Source organism: Rhamphochromis longiceps, linkage group LG18, assembly GCF_057381845.1.
Source record: "Rhamphochromis longiceps isolate RC_006_pf linkage group LG18, R_longiceps_female_GT1.1, whole genome shotgun sequence".
Taxonomy (NCBI): domain Eukaryota; kingdom Metazoa; phylum Chordata; class Actinopteri; order Cichliformes; family Cichlidae; genus Rhamphochromis; species Rhamphochromis longiceps.
The window spans coordinates 21217131-21237268 of NC_140574.1; the positions used below are offsets into that span (position 1 = coordinate 21217131).

The following is a 20138-nucleotide window of genomic DNA, read 5'->3' on the forward strand; positions in this document are numbered from 1 at the left end:
GTAGCATTTACTTGGCAGATACACAGCCAGAGTCTTTTGAGGCTATATTTTGGAATCATACATATTAATGAAACTCAATAATCTTCTATGTCTCCACTAAAGATAAAGTTAGTATAGCTGCCTAATAACCTATAGGCAGTTTTGTTCTTGGCCGATAAGGCCCTCTGCTGAACCACAGCACTGGAAAAATCTCCTTTCTTTGCAAAGCCACTTACAGCATAATAGTCGAGATTAACACAATATCAGTTCAAATATAGGAGGACATCTGGAGGAAATTAAATCATAACTGATAATCTGTCCATGAGCTATAGGGACTCAACTGCTGAGCTAACAAGGTTAAATCATTTTAAAAAAAATTACGTTCCTTAGTTTAAAAAAAATATATTGTAAATGTAACTGCTTACCCTGACAAGCAGAGTGATTGATAACCTTGATTACCCAAATTTGGATTATCCATTGACTTTCTATCATAATTTCAGTGTGTTAAAACAACAGCCAGCTGTAAAACAGCATGTGTTTAACCTTTATTAGGCCTCAGAGAATCATGCCTCTGCTGTGAGTGGGAATTTTTTAAATTAAGTGTAATAATACATGTCTGTAAAGCAGACGCCCACAAGGGTTTATCTGTGTGTGTGTGTGTGTGTGTGTGTGTGTGTGCGTGCGTGCGTGCGTGTGTGTGTGTGTGTGTGTGTGTGTGTGTGTGTGTGTGTGTGCGTGCGTGCGTGCGTGCGTGTGTGTGTGTGTGTGTGTGTGTGTGTGTGTGTGTGTGTGTGTGTGTGTGTGTGTGATTTCCGTTAAGGACAATATCAATCGTAACTGATTTATTTATTTATCCTGTCTTTTTTTAAGCTCCAAGCATTCAATGGTGATAATTTAATAGAGCTTTACATGAGCGGACATAGTCTGAAAGGTGAGAAACAGAGAATACCCAATTTATCTATTAGATAAACATCTAAGCAGCGTTAGAATGAGGAAATCCATTCTCTGATTAACAGCCTTTGGGATGTTACTGTTACAAGGCACAACCAAAAGACTGCACTGTTTTTCTAGTGTGTTTGATCTTATCAAATATGTGTGGCTCTCCAGACTTCAGTGGGAACTCACGCTGAGTGCAGTTATCATAACAAAGACCTATAAGGTGAGCTTAGGTGAGGGAGCACAAACAAAAAGAGAAGCAAAGCATTTGTTAACCATACAACCTCGGGGCATGCGGGGTTGCTTTAATAGCTGAGTAACTACAGACCCAAACACTGAGATGATGAACCATCATTTGCCACCTTCAGTAAGATTATTATTTAACCTGCAATACACTGTGCTCTTACTTCAGTGTGTGTGTGTGTGTGTGTGTGTGTGTGTGTGTGTGTGTGTGTGTGTGTGTGTGTGTGTGTGTGTGTGTGTGTGTGTGTGTCTCTTTGGCGGATATCTGGTGTTATGACAATACACAGGAGCAGAATTATTGCTTCGCCAAAGAAAGTTTTACATCCAAAGCAAATTCAGTGCAATATAGATTCTTTTAATGATTAGCAATGACTAGTTTTACCCGTGTGATGTGGAAATTCATCATTCAATAGGCTTTTGTTTTAAAATCACAAAATATATAACACAAGCGAATCCTATCCATAATCTGCTCATTTTTGCACATCTTCAAGGATTACATATTCTGAGTTCAGTTTTATTTTCTAATGTACAGGGGGAAAAGAATAAATATGTCAAACATATTCTGAAGCAGTAACCCAAGACACCATCAAGCCCTAGGGCTTTTTCTTAATTTCCCTGAAAATACATGCAGGATGAATTCAGTCGACTAGAAGGCCAAACAACCTTGTCTCTCTGGATAAGAAACACTCGGGTGACTTTTGCCATAATTAATATGATTTGCAAGAAGTATTTTGGTATGTCATTTTCTCTATCGCAGGGCCAGATTGAGCTTTAAAAAAACAGCAACTGATGTTTCTGCTTAAGACCAATAACAACCATAAGCCAGAGAACCGGAGTGTGATAACAGCCTTAAATGAATGAGTCTGTGATGAGTTACAGTGTTACGTTCTTAGGTGTAACTGTGTGATGGAAGAGAAAAAGAGAACAATGCTAAATCAATTTTAGTCCTAGTATTTCACATCCCCTTTACTGATTTATTAAAAGCAGATACAGAGCAGTCCCAGTACAGGGGGCTACAGAGCTTGAAAGAGTTCAATTATATGCATTTTCCATGTTTTTGTTTAAAAATCTTGGCGCTGACAACATTTCTATTGTCAGAAATTCATCTCATTATGTGTTGACACATTTCTTCTTCATTTATATATTTTACTGATGAATCACTTTACTTCTGAATCATACAGGAACTAAAGCGAAACACCAATCGTCATTAAATCCATGATTAGAATGAAGTTTATAATAGTTTTTATAAAGGAGCACTGATATGCTAGCAATTTAAAGTGTATTCTAACCATTAATGGCTGGAATTACCGCGCTGTTAAAACGTTTTAACTACATGTAAAGTTGTTCATTTATATAGATTAACACTGCTTTCACTAAACATGCAAGCATAAATTCCGCCACAAGAGGGCCCATTGTACGTCGGCACATCCTGCAGGCCAGTGTGTGTGTGCTATCATGTGTAAAGATACAGCCTGAAGACAGAAGCTTGTCCTAACATGTAACACATAGTTTCTGTGTGGAAAGGTCATGAAATCTTCTTCATCTATGTTGGCAGGGAATTCCTTTAAGATGACTCTACTGACTCTGAAACGTTTCAAGTATACTTTAACTCCATATTCAGAGATCCATACTATGGATGGGGATGCAAAACTTTTAAGGACAGACATAACACATTTGTGCATTATACCAGTGGTCTGACTTTATTTAAATTAAATAATTTCATAATTTCTCATTAAATAAAATAATGATGATAATATTTCTCCACACAAACCAAATAGGGTGTAAATGTATGTAAGTTGAGCAGATACTCCTTGTATTACTAGGGCGGACAAAAGTTTAAAACTGGAATATGAGTCATTATGCTTGCAATAAAAAGAACCATTTCCATGAGAGTCTCCTGGAAATGGTTATTAATATCAAACATGATAATGAAAAAGAACATTCACGAATCTCTAAACCGGCTGCTGGTATGTAACCCATGTGGTGCTCTCTGAGCTAAAACTTGCACAACAGCGGATCAGCGCCGGGCTGAAGGTGTCACCGCTGATCATCCTGCTTGGCGCTGTCCACTGCCTGTGGTGCTGAAGTGTAGAGGAATCAACACATGGTGCCCTTTACTGACACCGCGGGCACTAAATTCTAATTATACGGTTAAATAGGCCTGTTAGATCCAACTTATACACGTGATTCACGCTTGAGACAAATCTGCCAGGTGACAGAGACCAATGGAGAAATCAATTTGACAATGTCTATCGATTTATTAGTATTAGTATTATTATTAGATATATATTTTCGCTTAACAGTTAGTTCCGGTGTTGAGATCACGGCGATGCTCAGAAAGGAACGCGATTTCAACACAACCAGAAATATTATTTATTCCACTTCACACTGCCTTCCTGCAGTCCTCCACTTCAGGAGGTCCTCTTATGTGTGATGGCGAAATGTGAGACTCGGTGTACTGACAGTGTTGTTAAATAAAGCAGTTAATGCGGTCCAATAATGGAGAACATGGCGGAGGCGCTCAGTGCAGGAGGCATCCATGGGGAGGAAAGCGAGTGCAAAATATGCTACAACTACTTCGATTTGGAGCGCCACAGTCCCAAACTGCTGAGCTGCTCCCACACCTTCTGCCTGGAATGCCTCGAAACGTTGCACTTCCGGGAGGGTCGGGGCTGGAGAATCGTTTGTCCCGTGTGTCGCCACCGAACTCCTTTACCGGAACGTCGGGTTCGCAACCTCCCCGACAACACAGCTCTCACCGAGGAGCTCTCGCACAAAAAGCGGGAGCCCGAGGACTCATTAAACGCGGAAAGGCTGCCGGGTCTGCCCGCTTCTCTTGCGACCTCCACGGAGACCGGCCACAGCGGATGGGAGGCGTGCAAACACGTTGCATTCAAGACCAGTTGCGTGTGCGCCATCTTCTCCTTCCTCTCCACGCTGCTGCTCCTGTTTCTGGGCCTCGTCTTTGTGCATAACCTCAGCCACATCAGGTCGCTCGTCCCTGTCTGCTTGTCTGTTGCCAGCATTCTTGCCCTGTTCTCGCTCATCCTGACTTGGTTAGCCTGCATGCTTTATCAGCCTGAAACCGAGGCAAGCGACTCAGTTTATCTCAATATCACGTGATCACCCGGATACACCAACGAAACCCAGCCTGTTGAGAACTATTCAAAGGGAAATGGTTATCATTTTATTTTTTCAGAGTGATTATAAATCCCGTATGGCACTTTAGTAAAAGGTATGTTTGTGGATAATTGTAATAACATCAGTAAACGGTGCACAAACTATGTTTGAACTTGTGCAGACTCTTTGCCACACTGTCATGCTTTACTGGGACACTTTACCTAAACAGAGCCATTAATAATAACTTAAAATTTAAAGCAGGCTTTAGCTTAGCGTCCCAAGGTGCATTGAAACAGCTGTATGAGTAAAGCTAATGGGACATGACAGAATTATTCCTATCTTCTGTGCCCGTTTACCTTAAAACTACCTCTGTGTGATTACACTGACTCCCCATGGTGGGCCGGGGCAGCAGCAGCAGGGGATCCCAGGTCAGTCACCCTGAGGGGACATGGGCCTTAACAAGATGAGAAAAATAACTTTGGGGTTGGGGGCCTAAATAAGTAGTTTTTTGAAGTGATGACATAATGGAAGTGCAGGCTGTCTTAAATAACCTGATGGGGGTTCAGTTATCTTTATCGAATCATTAAAATCATGCTTAGATGGCTTTTAGAGCAAGTGTTTTATTGGATTTTTGTGGATTTGTTGCATGTATTTGCTGTGTCTCATCATCATAAGAACAGCAGCACTTTCAGTGCACTGGGTTTGGGTTATTAAATCCATCCTGATCAAGGAGATGACTCCATTTGGTTTGTGGTATTTGCTGAATCCCAGTAACACAGTAGGCATTTATATCCACTTAGTGTTGTTTTAAGAGGCGACACTGGTCTCTGGAGTTAAAATCCATCTCTTTCAGGTCTCTCAAAGGAACTCCTTCATTTGGTCATCCGGTCAGTGAGTAATGCCACTTAAGTGCCACCATGACAAAAGCCTGAGGAGGAAAAAAAAAAGAGGGATAGCAGGCTTCCACTGGGAGCCATAGGCAACAGTGTGTCTGGGGCAGAGGGCTTCATTTCATGGGGACTGTGGGGCTTAAAGTTAAAGATTACTTTGAAATCTGCATCCCCTGCCATCAAACTCTCCCACCATCTCCCACCCTCCCTCCAGCCATCACTCCCACTCCCGAAAAATAAAAAGCTGTTGCTACAGAGCAGGGGATGAGTCGAGAGCAGATCCTCTTTGATGACAGAGAAGGATCCTTTTGTTCTCTAATCCCTACACAGCACACACACACACACACACACTCCCACCCTCCTCTTCCTTATACGTCCAACTAGATATCAGAGATTTTCATAATCAGATGGGGGGGGGTCAAACATTATTAGTTTACCAGTTTTACCTTTAATTGACATTGACATTGACAGTGGAACATCTCTAACAAAAAGGAACAGGTTTTGAGGTCATCACTCTCTCCACAATTTTGCTCAGTGGGTTTTGGTGTATTTCTCCAAACGTTTTAAATTTTGCAGCCTTGAAGCTCTCCCAAATCTCCCCAGAAATACATGCAGCACAACACTACAGTTAACCTGCAAAAGGTTGTAACTCACTCACAAATGCTCAGGTGTCAAAAAAGAGAATACGTACACAATGCTGCATAGGATTCAGCAGATTTTGACATGGATCATACAGCATGTGACCTTGCAACTGAGAAATCAAACACATGTATAGCCAATAAGTGTTCAAATTGTAAGCAGTTGTGCTTTTTCTTTTAACTTAACCCTTTGTTGACTATGATCTATACATGCTAAAGACCTAATTTGTAATTTTGGCTGTAAAATGAAAAGGGAAATAATTGAGATTTTTCAGAAACCATTTGAGTTTTGTCTCTAACTCAAACGTTAACTGAGTTATGGTCATGGTCAAGAATGCCTGTAAAATAGGCCCACTGGCAGGCCTGTGGTAAATAAAGGGTTAACATTCTGAAACCTTTGTAAATGAGAAGTGCTCTTTCTGATGTGCACAAGTAACAGAAAGTTGAGAAGAATTTAAAATACTTCGATTTGAAGTTGAGCAACTCAGAATAACTAAAGTAGCAGGTAATCACGTTGTAATCACACTGGCGGGAAAGAATCACATTTTAAATAACACAGTAGGTGAATCTCCGGGGAACAGTGATTAGACGCCGTGGACACTCAAAAGAGACAGACAGTTGCATGATACATTTTCTCTCTTCCTGTATCGTTTTAAGTGTGTGCAGAGTGTGTCTCTGTGTCATTATCACATTGGACACACATATTTCACAGAGCAGATGAAAGTGATGTGTGTACTTGCAGCATCTGCACCCTGACGGTCCGTGTCCCGCCGTGACCTCAAAGACACAGCCCGAGGAGTGAGATTATCACCCTTCTGTGTGCAGTTTGCCTCATCATGTGACCACAAGCTTGTGTGAGTCCAAGTCTGTGTGTAAGTGGTGGAGAAAGTGTGGCTTTGTGTGCACATGTGTCAGAAAATGGCAGTAAAAACATATGGCCCAACAAGCGTGCAAAAACTCTAAAGAACAGTGAGAAGAAATCGATGTCCAGGGTCAAAGTGTCGCACGCAGCTCATCTAACCATTTCACTTTCATCGTGTTCCTTTTTAGCAGTCACAGGAGATGTTTCTCTCCTATCTGTCCTCTGCCTCTGTCTCACATGCAGCATTTTGGGATAACGTCTAAGTCAAGTTGAAACAGGAGAGCAATGTGTGGGCCTCACGTAAGAGATGCAACTCCCTCTGGTGTGTAAACATGAGATTGCAGACAAGTTTCTTTTTATAAAATTACATAAAAATATTTAAATATATATGAATTGATTTTTTTAAAGACACTTAAAAGTCAACCAATGTTGGTGATTATTGTATTTACATGTCTGCCTGTTAGAATAAACCCAACACACACATATTTATGTTTATTATGTGTGTGAAACACAGGAATGAACCACATTATCAAGTCATGTGATCTTTTTAGCAGCAGCTGTTTTTTATTATTCTGATAAGTGAATTCGCAAACTATCCATTAACTGTTTCCCCCAAAAACAGATTTTACATGAATATCAGTGACCACCACAGGCCAGGCTGAACTGATTGCAACAGTAGCACCATTAATTATCAATACATTATTGTAGAAAGCTCTATTAAGAGTGCTGGCTGTCTCTCACATGATACAGGTACATGGAAATAAACCTTTTATAAAGATGAATTTAGTTTGGAGAGGCTGATATGGAACAAGCTTTATCCTAACTTTAATCACTCACTGCAGCTTCATCATCTTCCTCATATTTCTACTCTCTCATTTCTATCCTGTCACACACACTATTGAGAGGAAATAGACCAGAAAAGAACCACGAGTACAACGTTAGCCAGATAGTTTGGAGGAATAGAAACTCCAAAAAAACAATTATGGAGAAGTATGAAACAACAGTTCAGACGCTTCTTTCGTCTTCTTAATTCAGGAAATATATTGTGGCAAAAGTGTGCTATTTTCAAGGATTCAGAACTCTTAAATAAAACTGTGCAACAATCACATGCAGTTAGATATTTGAATTAAATACTTGGGGGGAAACTGACATATCTGGTAGGGTACTGAAATTTTAATAGACTGTGATGTGAGTTAGATTACTCACTAAGTGCTCCTTAGTCTGGTGCTTGAACGCACAGCATCGTGGTTTTAATTCATATACGTTTCAGTGTATCATTTTGATGGTCTGGGATATGTATTAGAATGAAATACAGTCAATCAAAGCTGATAAGGAGGTAGTCAATCTTTACATTCCTAGGTTTTAATAAGCTGTCGACAAAAAGAGGAAGGTAAGGAGTTTCGGTGGTTTTGGTAACCGTTCTTGCTCAAGACAACCTAGCGTCTTACACTTATTGCGGTATGTATAGCTTGTTTTCCCTTCGTCTCGTTTCCCTTCGCCCATTTGACAGCTGTCTGTCTCTTCTTTGGCAGATCGCCGACTTGCTTATCAAACACAATAATATGTGACTTGCGGTCACTTAACAGCCCACTAAACCTGTCGCCTCACGGGCGGCCACACTCTGTGTCTACTGCTGTAGGACCGCGTAGACGGCTGTGACCGATAATAACCTCTCTGACGTCTCTGTTGGCCCAAGCACGCGCCACCTCCAGTCTTCCAATCGCAGGCGGAGAAGCGTCGTGACGTCACTTTATATCTTCCGGGCTGGCAGCAGTGGCCCGGTGATGCTCTGATTTACAATTTGACTTAATTTTATATTGGTTTTTAAGCGGACCAACGGTTGTAATTTAGGGACAAGCACGCTGAGTTAGCAGACGATGTCTTCATCCTTCTCAGAGCTGTGGTTGCAGAGGCTAATCTAGCTGATCCGGTGCTTCAGAGACTGAAAGCGCAGCTGCAGAGGAAAGAGGTGAGAATGTGTTGCGGCGTGAGCGCTCTGCAGATGTTGAGGAGAGATGGTCTTATTTTCAGCGACCGGTTTGCTAATCAACGTGGCACGTACCCTTTAATTCTCCTTAGACGTCCATACCGGGCCACGCTTATATGCTGCTTTTTAAATTAATTTCGGTGAATGTCCACCGGGAAAACCGGCTTCACTAAAGGCACCAGTAGTAGTAGCGGCGGTGGAGGCTAGCTATAGCTAAATGCTAGCGCGTCTTTGAGCCGCTAATCTGGATGCTACTTCGCTAGCATCGCAGCATGTGACCTTCTGTGTGTCATCCAGCGGTAGTGTTGCTCAAAAATTATTTTATGTGTGCCGGTTTTATTCAACGATGTTGATACAGAATACTGTTAAGGATCCAAACCAACGCACCGACACCGCACTGTATGTCATGCTTCTCATCTGACTGCTTCAGTCTGAATTACATGATAATTACTAGGTTAAACGCTACACTCGTCACCAGATTAAATCCAGAGTGGGAGTTGCTGAGTTTATACTACTGTCCCGATGCTGATTAACATACTGCCACTATTGCTATCATATTTAGTGTTAAAACAAACAATACTTTAAAATTAAAGTGGCAGCAAGTTGCTGTGTTTGTTAAATTGCGTTACTAAAACAAGCACGAGGTTTTGTGTAGTCTCTGTTGGCTGGCATTAACAAATAAGGTCTAATTTCTGATCAAAAAGTTATTCATTGCAGCTGTGTGTTAAGGGATTGCAGGTTTTTCCCACTGAGACATATTTTTTTCATGCATTATATTGTTGAACTAGTGAGCAGGAGAGGGTGTGTCTCTGTCATTCAAATCCAACAATGGCTGGACCTGTAATACGTGTTGGAGCTGGAAGGACTTCTCAGTGTACTTTGCCCAGATAATGGATGACTTTTATCGGTTGGTTGTGGTATCTGGGTTGCTGTACAACAGGTGAGACATGTTTGTAGCAGGAGCGATTTGAGTTTGGACCTGATTGAAGTAACAGTTAGGATTGTCTTTTCCCCCCAGTAAATATACAGGTACAAAGTGGGGCTGATGCACACACTTGCAGAATGCTTGTCATTTATTTCTTTAGCTTTAACTGTTTATATTTCCCTTTATTTATTTTGTATGTGTTATTTATATCCAGTTTCATTGTACTTGTACAATGAAAATAAAGAGATTCAGATTCTTAAAACCTATGCAGTTATCTAACCTACAGCTACCTGGGATTGTAACTACATGTCGCTTCATCACAGCCTCACAGTTGCAGACTCTGGCTATGGCTCGGGCCACTTGCGCAGTCTGCATAGTAGGCTCTACTCAGATTCAGCACAGAAGTCTTCCAATTCAGCTTCAGGGTGCAACTGTGGAGAGGCTTTCTGAGGACCTTTTCCTCTTGTCTTGTAGCTTCTGTTTGCACATGGTCAGCCCACCTCTTAAATAAATGCTGAAGCGAAAAGATTCTTCTTAGTCATTTTAGAGTTATGTGAGGGTCTGCAAACATCTCTGCATTAAGCTGCAGAATGAGTCACTGCCTGTCACCAACTCTCATGTGGTCTGGCTGTGTGGCAGCAGGGCTACTCTGCAAATTACCCTTTGGCTTTAAGTATATGCTACAAATAGCCAAGCTCTCGTTCTGCAGTTGGTTTTTGTTGTACAGCCAAACGACTTGGAGAAGTACAAAAGTACAGTGCATGTTATGATCCAGTTGGAAACAAGTGGTTGAGTACACTGGACGCAGTCAGAAATAAAGAAAATTAGAGAGGCATTGTTCTCTGGCTTAAATGCAGCCACTGCTTGATTTTGCCCTCAGCGATTGTGAGGTTAACTGTTGTCATTTCCAGCAATACCAAAGCTTGTTTGGCCTGGTTTATCTATATCTTTATGTAAGACTTCAGCTGTAGCTATCATCTCTATAAGTGTATCTAACGGTGTTCTACAAAATATTGAAAAATGACAAGATGAAAGGAAAGAAATGAGGGCTGTTTCTGTATTGTTTCCAGATCACAAAGTGTTGCCCTCACAATACTAATTTAGCAATTAATGAAATGGGGAAATTAAGCAGTTTCACACATGAGGCAGTCAGTTGTCTTTAAGCTAAGGAGTTAATTACAAGTCCATATCAGCTCTGTTAATAAATCTTTAATTAATAGCTATCTTATAACTGAGCACCATGTTTCCTCTCTAAACAGACCTGCTGGTGAGGTGAATAGTGCTGACTGAAAGTGATACTAAGAATAGGAAGAGATGGCCTTCATGCAAGCAAAGATTATTTTACCAGGAAGCAGTTCCTTGCTATCAAAATGTGCTGATACGTCTTTATTCCAGACTATGTTCCTAAAGTTACATGTGGTGTGTGTGTGTGTGTGTGTGTCTGTCTCGCAGGTCTAGGTGATTTCCTGTGCAGAAAGAAAAAGCACAAAAGAACTCACAGCCTTCAGCCTCAGCAGCAAGTTGAGGTACTTTCAGGGCAGGTCCAAGTTTTATACATTTCCAGCGCTTACTTCATCTTCAGAGATGAAGTTGAAGGAGGATATGAACCCCCTGCTGCTGCAGGTTTTCCGTTCAGTGGTCTGGGTCTATTCTGTCATCACCTTCATACCCTGGTACTTCTTCTCTGGAGCTGGCAACAACTTGGAACGAGCCCGCAGGATCAAGGCACGCTCGGTTAGCGGGCACCCAGCAGGGCCTTACAGAGCAGTCTACAGCCAAAAGGAGCTAGTTGCGTGGCTCCACCCTGGCGTGGACACCCTGGACAAAATGTTTGAATACGCTGCCAAAAGGTTTCCTAAGAGAGACTGTCTGGGAACCAGGGAGGTGCTCAGTGAGGAGGATGAGCGCCAACCAAACGGCAAGATCTTTAAAAAGGTGAGACATGCTACCCTTATAATTTGTTTAATTAGTTTTATTTAGTTCATGTGAAAATTGAGGTTTGAGTCATGTCAAGATGAAGATCCCCTCATTTCATTTAACTTTAGAAATGTAACACCAGGCGACTCGGTCAGATAACGGGAAGTTTGTTTATAAGAGTGCAGTCAGCTGCTGTGCACAGTGTGATGAATGTGGGTGGAAGTGCAGCAAATTTTCTGCTCCTATGTCTCTGGGCCCAATTAACACCTGCAAAGCAACAGACCCGTAGATGGCACTAGCGGACTGTAAATAATGTGTTATGCTGCCATCAGGAGACACTATCATGTTCGGCTTTTTCAGTATTGCATATAAGAGCAATATCTGCAGCCTCTCATGTGGGTTCAGTGATACCATTTCGTTATTCCTTCTAATAAAAAGCAGCGCCGATCCTACAAATGTGGATATTATGGTTCCGTTTATTCATTTCATATTCTTCCAATTGAATGAAACCGTTCCCGGCCCTGTAGAAAATATGCACCACCATCATTTTTCTTTTAATGTTTGGTGTAGTATGAGGACAAAAATGCTGAAGACTGCATGGTTTCTGCGTGTTCGTTGCAGGTAATTCTCGGGAACTATGACTGGCTGTCGTATGAGGAAGCCTACCAGGCAGCAAAGTGTTTTGGCAGTGGTTTGGCAGCTCTCAATCAGAAGCCTCACTGTAACATCGCCATCTTCTGTGAGACCAGAGCGGAGTGGATTGTCACAGCACAAGCCTGCTTCATGTACAATTTCCCACGTGAGTGGCAGAAGGACAAATGTGTATTATTATTATTATTATTATTATTAATAATAATAATAATAATAATAATAATAATAATAATAATAATAATAATAAATATCAAAGACATCCAAGGCACTTTTCAATAAAATATACATTCTCTTTATTTTGCTCTTTTTTGTTTATATTGTCTTAATGTAAAGCTCAGAGGATTCTTACTTTTAGGGACTAATTTCAATACAGATATTTAATGAGTAAAAAATATTTGATATAATTGTTGATAAGAGTTATGAAAAAAGGGGTAGTCATTGTGCCATTGTTTAGAAACTTTCCAGCAATATTTTTCAGACTAGTGAGCATCTTACTATGAAGGTACCATTTGACTGTATCGTAGTCAGCTGTGACGCTACTTCCCACAGACAGTGCTGCGGGTATTGTAGGCAGTAGAGTCAGAGCCTATTTGTTCAATAAAAGGATTTGTATCATTTCAAAATTATCCCAAGCCTATTTTAATGGCACTGTGTTACAGTGGTTAGCAATGTCTCCTCACAACATGAGGGTTCCTGGCTTGAACCTGCCACACAGCTGGGGCCTTTCTGGGAGTTTCCATGTTCTCCCAGTAACTGCACAGGTTCTCTCCAGGTACTTCCCACAGTCCAAAGGTGTCTTTGTTGGTTAATGTTGTGATTCTAAATTGCCCGCCTCTTACATAATGAGAGCTAGGATAGGCTTCAGCCCCGCAATGACCCTGAACTGGAGAAAAGGTTATGAAAATGGACGTATAGAAAAGTTTCTCCTATCAGGCAGCATATAAGCTGATACCATTATATCTTGTTTTGACTGTGTAACTAAAACGGATGTAATTGAATTTGACAGTTGTGACCTTGTACGCCACTCTCGGACCCGTGGCCATTGCACATGGGCTGAATGAGACCGAAGTCACGCACATCATCACAAGCAAAGACCTGCTGCAGAGCCGTCTCAAGGTAACTGCTTACCTTCTTACACTTATCACATGTACGCTGTTTAACAAAGTCAACCAGCAGCTGCTGGTTTGTTGTGTGCAACATTAGAGTGTGATAACAAGTGTAGCTTAATGACGGTTTCCTCCTCCCTCCCACCTGCATCTATCTCTGTGCCATAGGCCATTCTGTGTGACGTGCCGAGGCTGCAGTATATCATCGTAGTGGACAGTAAACCCACAAGCTGGCCAGACATTCCTAAAGGCATCATGGTCTACAACATGGACACAGTGAAGGAGATGGGATCCAGGCCTGACAATAGTGAGTGTTTGAGCAGGGTGATTGAAAAGTTTTCTAATTTGGTCTGGAAAGTGGAAGTGCTCTGATGGAGGCTTAACACAAAGCCAGCACCCTAATGTGTAATTGGAGTGATGTGCTCTGCGTGACGGAAGGAGGTCAAATCACCACTTACAAAACACACAATGCCATCACAAAGCCTCTTCTCTCTGTCCACCATAGTTGCAGTAGACCGCAGAAAGCCAGAGACCTCAGACATCGCAGTTATCATGTACACCAGCGGCTCCACAGGCATCCCCAAGGGTGTCATGATCTCCCATGGCAACCTCATTGCTGGCATCACAGGCATGGCGGAGCGAATCCCTAACCTCAAGTATGTCAATATCCGATTTCTCGCTGTTCTCTGACATTTTCTCGCTGAGTTTTGCCACGTTCTGGTGCACAGAGTTTCCACTGTCACTTCGTTCTCTGCCAACGTGTGTGGTGATTGTCACTCACACAGAGACAGTTTTGTTGTTTATATCTCAATTTTATGTCAGTATCTAGAGGTAATTAATGAGATCACCTGTGTGCTCGCAGTGAGACGGACACCTATATCGGCTACCTGCCGTTAGCCCACGTTTTGGAGCTCAGCGCGGAACTGGTGTCCATCTCTCACGGGTGTCGCATCGGCTACTCCTCTCCTCAGACTCTAGCAGACCAGGTCAGTGGGGAAACGGGCAGCAGCATCTTTTGGTCAGCGTTTCTTGTCTCTCTAACTGTACACTGCAAATTCACAATCCATTAAAGATTTAAAGAGGTTGCCTTTTGTTTTATTTCACAGTCCACCAAGATCAAGAAGGGCAGTAAAGGTGATACCAGTGTGCTTAAACCCACTCTTATGGCTGCTGTACCAGTAAGTCTGCATTTATCGCAGTACACCTAACACAGTCACACCAGATAAAAGTACTGGGGGCTTTTAAAATGCCAGAAATGTCTACTGAGAGTTCATCTGCTTGGTGTGCAGGAGATCATGGATCGGATTTACAAAAATGTAATGACCAAAGTGGAGGAGATGAGCAAATTCCAGAGGACGCTGTTTGTGCTGGCTTACAACTACAAGATGGAGCAGATCTCCAAGGGCTACAGCACACCTCTCTGTGACCGGTAATACCCATGCACATGACGTAACCCTGAAACAGGACCTTTTATGCTTTTCTGTTTGAATCTGTACGATGAGAGGGTACGTGCAGTGGTGCTGATATCAGGCACACAGTTTAGGTTGTGAGCGACGAAGCCCCGCCCACCTGCTGTTCAGACATTCTGTATTAATGACAGTTGACGCTTGCTTTCTGAGTTATACACAAGCAAACATTTATGTCTGCTCCTTCTTGGCTAATCATAACAAAAGAGCTATTTCTCTGGATCCTGTGTGAGTATTTGGGTAGTATTGACTCTCGTATTGTGCGTGCACACAACATTTTTTAGTACGAATCAATATCTGTTTGCTATGGGGCTTTATGGCTAACTTTTCAAAGCTCTTTTAGTTTCTGGAGTTGCTGTCTGAGTCTCCTCCACTTGCAGTCGTCATCATCACCCTGCTCTGTTTTCTTGTCTTTTTCCTCAGTCTGGTGTTCAAACGTGTGCGTGCGCTCTTGGGAGGGAAAACACGGGTGCTGCTGTCTGGCGGAGCTCCCCTCTCGGCTGCTACACAGAGATTCATGAACATCTGTATGTGCTGCCCTGTGGGGCAAGGCTATGGTCTGACGGAGACTTGTGGAGCTGGCACCATCAGTGAATGTAAGCAAATGTGAAAGAGTAGATGTGTTTTTGCTGTTAGGAGAAACGATTATAAAAAGAACTTAGAAATGACAAGCAAAGTTAATATAAGTCCTTATTTGTATTTTCAGTTTGGGACTACAGCACAGGGCGGGTTGGTGCTCCACTGGTTTGTTCAGAGATCACGCTGAAGGACTGGGAAGAGGGTGAGTACAGAGCTAGAAAATCCGTCCTTAGTTCATTAAAAAAAAAAAAAAACTTTAAGTTGCTTAATAATCAAAAAATCTGGATCTTTTTTAGGTGGTTACTACAGCACAGACAAGCCCAACCCAAGAGGGGAAATTCTGATTGGTGGGCCCAATGTCACAATGGGTTACTACAAAAGCAAAGGCAAGATCCAAGACGACTTCTTTGTGGACAAGAACGGCCAGAGATGGTTCTGCACTGGAGACATTGGAGAATTCCACCCCGACGGATGCCTCAAGATCATCGGTAAGAAATGCAAAAATGAGTTAGACTGCATGTGATACAAGAGGTAACATCAGTCGGGATTCTAATAATTCTTCTTTTCTCACAGACCGTAAGAAAGATCTGGTGAAACTACAGGCAGGCGAATATGTCTCTCTAGGAAAAGTGGAGGCTGTTCTGAAGAACTGCCCACTCATAGACAATATTTGTGCCTATGCCAACAGGTAAAGCCCCGCAGACTTTCTGGATCTGTTTATTTCATTGTTGCTGCCTAATCTGTAATCTAATCTTTTTTGTTGTTGTTTAGTGACCAGTCATATGTGATCAGCTTTGTGGTGCCTAACCACAAGCAGCTAATGGCCCTGGCTGAGCAGATGCAAATAAAGGACTCGTGGGAAGAACTCTGCAACAACTCCCAGATGGAGGAGGTGGTCCTCCGCATCATCACTGAGGCTGCTATCACAGGTAGAGGGAAAAAGTCTTATCTCCCAAGTACAGTATCATTAACAAAACTCAAGTGAGACATCTGAATAGTTTGTTCAGATTTGGTGAGATAGCATCCCGTCCCCTGTGTCAGACTTTGCACTAAGATGACACTTTATCTGTCAGGCTGACTTGTGATTGTGCTCTCTCACATCCAGCAAAATTGGAGCGATTTGAGATTCCCAAGAAGATCCGGCTGAGCGCTGAGCCCTGGACCCCAGAGACGGGCTTGGTCACTGACGCATTCAAACTAAAACGTAAGGAGCTAAAGACACACTACCAGGAAGATATCGAGAGGATGTACGGAGGAAAATAACACGAGACGCACTCCCAGCAACCAGTAAACACATCCACATATATACCTGAAAACACTCACACAGTTCTCAATACTACTTCCAAGACTACTTTCTGAGGAGTTACATTTAAGTTACCAGTAACACATAAATACACACACACACACCCACAGGGACCCATGCACCTCCTTCCCGGCTTCCCTGCAACCAGCTTCGATCAAAGCAGGATGGAGGCAGGGGGGGCGACTCTCGAATCCAGCTTAATGGTTTTTGTCAAAACCTAAGAGGCTGAACAGACAGCTGAGCCAGCCAGACGTGTGCAATGCACCAACCACTCCCTTTCAAGGAATTCAGGTCTTTAAGTTGCTGTGACGACCAAGACAGCGAATGAAGTCAGACCTTTGCATGACTCAAAGTGAAACAAATGTCAAGCTTGATGCAGCTGAACCCATGTCAGCGACCACACTCTGTTTGCTTCTCCTCCCGCTGCCCTGCTTGCTGGAGTGTGCCGCGTGGGGGCCATGAAGAGCGCACCCCTGGCAGAGACATGGTGGGGAGGTAGCATGAGCCCAACAGAGGGGACACCTCCTGGGCTCAAAGTAACATTCAGGTCTGCGGGGATCTCTGTGGTCTTTATTTTATTTTATTTTTTAAATCCGCATTTCAACATTTCCTTCATGTTTGGTTTGTTAGCTTTTAAACCCATCTGATCAGTTTTCTGTGTAAGGAATGGGTGTTCCAAAGCCATGAGAGATTTGAGCATTAGGATGTCTTCAAATACATTTTCATACTTTTACTTTATGGTGGTATTATTTGGTAGGGGGTGGGGGTTCTTTTCCTTTTTTATTATTTGTTTTGTTCATGCTACCTGTACTTTAATGGTCTTTGTTTACAAGCTTTTTCATTTCTTCTTTTGTATCTTTTTTCCTTTATTAGCCCGCGTCATAAGGTCTGTACATTTAAATTCTGACTTACTGACCTGACCTAGTTATAAATGATGGAGTCGTATCCCTTCTGCTGTTCCCTGCCTACACAAGATTGTCAAACATTAGGACCAATTGGGAGTGTTTTTGTTTTTCCTTTCAGTTTTTTTTCTGTGGTTTATTGACATACAGTAGCCATGCCACATGTTCCTCCAGTCACGACCAATGCACCAAACGGATGGTTTCAAGGGAACTTAGTTGCTTACCACAGGAAGAATAGTTACACTAGTTAGCCTTTCATAGACTGCTGTCCCAGTTACTTTGTGGTGCAACTGTACATGTTTTTACCATAGGTCTGTTTACTGTTACTTTAACCTTTTTACCGTACGTATAAAAATGAAATGCAAAGTGAATGTGCAATATTTATACTCAAATATTAAAAGTATCTAAGAAGGAAGACGGAAAAAAAAAAGCGCACAGGCAGCGGCCCTTTCGCGGCATGTTAACATTTAGGCCTCAACTTCAGTGCATAATGGAAGGCCTGTAGGACTGTAGAAATGTGGGCGATGGTAGAGAGACACTGATAGAGAAGTGTAGATGTAGCTCCTTTTGAACGTACTGTGCTGCAAATGTAATGTTTTTAATAAGACTGTAAAGTTAAAAAAAAAGTTATATCTGGCGTTGTAGAAAATTGCATGATGTAAAGTGCACATGTACCAAAGCACATCAGTATGAGAGAATCACACTCCATTCAAACAACTGAAGAAATAATTTATTGACCCACTCCTTTTTAAAAAAAAAAAAAAAAAAAGTTGGGAGTGTATGCATAGCTGAAGCTCAATTCACATTTCTGTATCTTGAAATTGGTTTATCTGTATAATATTTGTGCAGTGTATATAAAAGGGTCTCCAGTGCTACAGACACCTGACATTTATTTGAAATGTTGTAAAAAAACATGCATTAATTAATGTAGGTTTATGGATTTGGTGCTGGTGGTTGATATACTCTGAATGGCAATAGTGTAAAGTGACTTTTACAAGCTTTGTTATTTCCTTCTTCCCTGTTCTTCGATTTCTTTTATTTTGTTGTAAGGTTTACATCTTTCTTGCAGCCGCCTTTTTCTGAATGCAAACCCTGCTTTGCTTGTAACAAAGATGACATTAATAAAGGGTACAGTAGGGTCCTCCTAATGGCAATGTCATCAGATTTCATACATAAGGATCGTATTTAGCTTTGACCAAACTATCGCGATAAAGTTGGGGGGGGGACCCGTGCCTCCCTTTGTGTGTGCTGTTTGCTGCTTTTTCTCTGCCTGGCTCGAGGCGGCTGGTTGCCTTCTGACACACATGAGCTATCTTCAGGGGTCTTTAGAATGTGAAGCACTCCACACATTGTTGGGTTTTTTTGGGGTTTTTTTTTCTTGATGACGCACGTCATCTCATACCAACAAGCATTATCTGAACTAACAAGGCAAAGACTGAGGGGTGGTGCAGAGATCAATTTCACCATTCCTGTTATTTTCTCTTTCTTTGTAAATATCAGGGAGGTGGGGGTGGGTGGGGCAGGTCTCACAGATCAAAGTTCATTAAAAGTACCAATAACTGTACATGTGTAAAGCTTCCTGTTAATATGTTTAGTAATCTTTGTAACTGAACTTTTTTTTTCGGGGTGGGCCTGAAAGCTGAGCTACTGCAAGTGTCTTCTTCCTTTTATTTATTTGTGATTTGGCCTTGGAAATTATGTCATGAAATAAACAAGTTTGTGTTGTAAATACTGCTGGTGTTTGTGTGCTTTGGAGTTCTGTGTGTGTGTCTGTCAGACACCTGAACGTAGTCTGTGAGGTTTAACGTGTGACTAATAATCAGCAGCTTGATTGGAATCATCCTCAAAGCAGAGTTTCTATGGCAACGAAGGCCAGTGTGCGTGTGCGGATGTGGTTTGTGAAAGGCTGTGTGCCGCTTCGACGCAAGCGGAACATCCAGTCCTGGAAGTCGACCTTCATTTAAAGCTAGTAAACAAAGGAAGGTGTTGTTTGTTTGTTTTTTCTTCACCCTTTCTTGAGAAATTGAATCAGAGAAAAAGAAAAAAAGAACTTTTATTGAATTCCTTCTGAACGCACCTGCTGATTAACATAGATGATGTAGTCAGGATCCATTATTCAACACCAGGGCTGCAGATAATCCTTTACTTTTTTGAACTGCTGTTGAGCCTTAGTCTAAAGCAAAAAAACATGACATTGGCAAGTTGTCCCATTCAGTTTCTCTGAGCCTCAGCTGACGTATTTGGATTCTCCAGAATCACAGACTGCACGTATAAAACAACAAGTCACACATGAGTTTATACATGCTGTTATTAAAGCCTGCAGCTGAGCTTTATGGCTGTCACCCTATTGGGTTTTTTTAAATTTATTTTTTTATGTTTATTATTTAAGTTTTGTTTTTGAAGCCAGAAGTGTTAAGCAATACCTCTGTGGGCTTTCTGGAGTTTTTTCCAATTATTATATTTAATAGACCAGGAGTGTCAAACATAAGGCCCAGGGGCCAGAATCAGCCCCCCAGAGACTTATTTTCAAATCAGCCTGTTAGCCAGCTTTGAAAATAAGAAGGAGGGCATACATTGTTGGGGGCCTTTTGTTTTTTTTCCTCCACAGCCATTCATACTACACCAAAGTAGTTA

The 20138-nt window shown here is 41.9% G+C and overlaps 1 protein-coding gene and 1 pseudogene across 2 annotated transcripts; both read left to right on the forward strand.

Annotated features, from left to right (window-relative positions):
• Window positions 1-2856: 2856 nt before the first annotated feature.
• LOC146648185 (RING finger protein 228 pseudogene) lies at window positions 2857-4687 on the forward strand (annotated as a pseudogene).
• Window positions 4688-8413: 3726 nt separating this feature from the next.
• Window positions 8414-18286, forward strand: acsl3b (acyl-CoA synthetase long chain family member 3b). Of its 2 annotated transcripts, none has more exons than XM_085389054.1 (15): window positions 8414-8637; window positions 11033-11515; window positions 12119-12296; window positions 13155-13264; window positions 13423-13561; window positions 13760-13910; window positions 14117-14240; window positions 14361-14432; window positions 14544-14683; window positions 15144-15316; window positions 15427-15501; window positions 15596-15787; window positions 15873-15987; window positions 16071-16228; window positions 16405-18286. In XM_085389054.1, the coding sequence occupies exons 2-15, from the start codon at window positions 11165-11167 to the stop codon at window positions 16560-16562; spliced, it is 2136 nt and encodes a 711-aa protein (XP_085245180.1). In that variant the 5' UTR covers window positions 8414-8637; window positions 11033-11164; the 3' UTR covers window positions 16563-18286. The 2 variants fall into 2 exon arrangements, with proteins under 2 accessions (XP_085245180.1, XP_085245181.1); XM_085389055.1 differs by lacking the exon at window positions 8414-8637 and adding an exon at window positions 9357-9595.
• The last annotated feature ends 1852 nt before the right edge of the window (window positions 18287-20138 follow it).

Excerpts from the sequence above, each read along its gene's own strand:
- acsl3b (XM_085389054.1), top strand. The coding sequence starts at position 11,165 with ATGAAGTTGAAGGAGGATATGAACCCCCTGCTGCTGCAGGTTTTCCGT. Across the intron at positions 12,297-13,154 it reads CTTCATGTACAATTTCCCAC|TTGTGACCTTGTACGCCACT; the intron begins GTGAGTGGCAGA and ends TGAATTTGACAG. Across the intron at positions 14,241-14,360 it reads CTCAGACTCTAGCAGACCAG|TCCACCAAGATCAAGAAGGG; the intron begins GTCAGTGGGGAA and ends TTTATTTCACAG.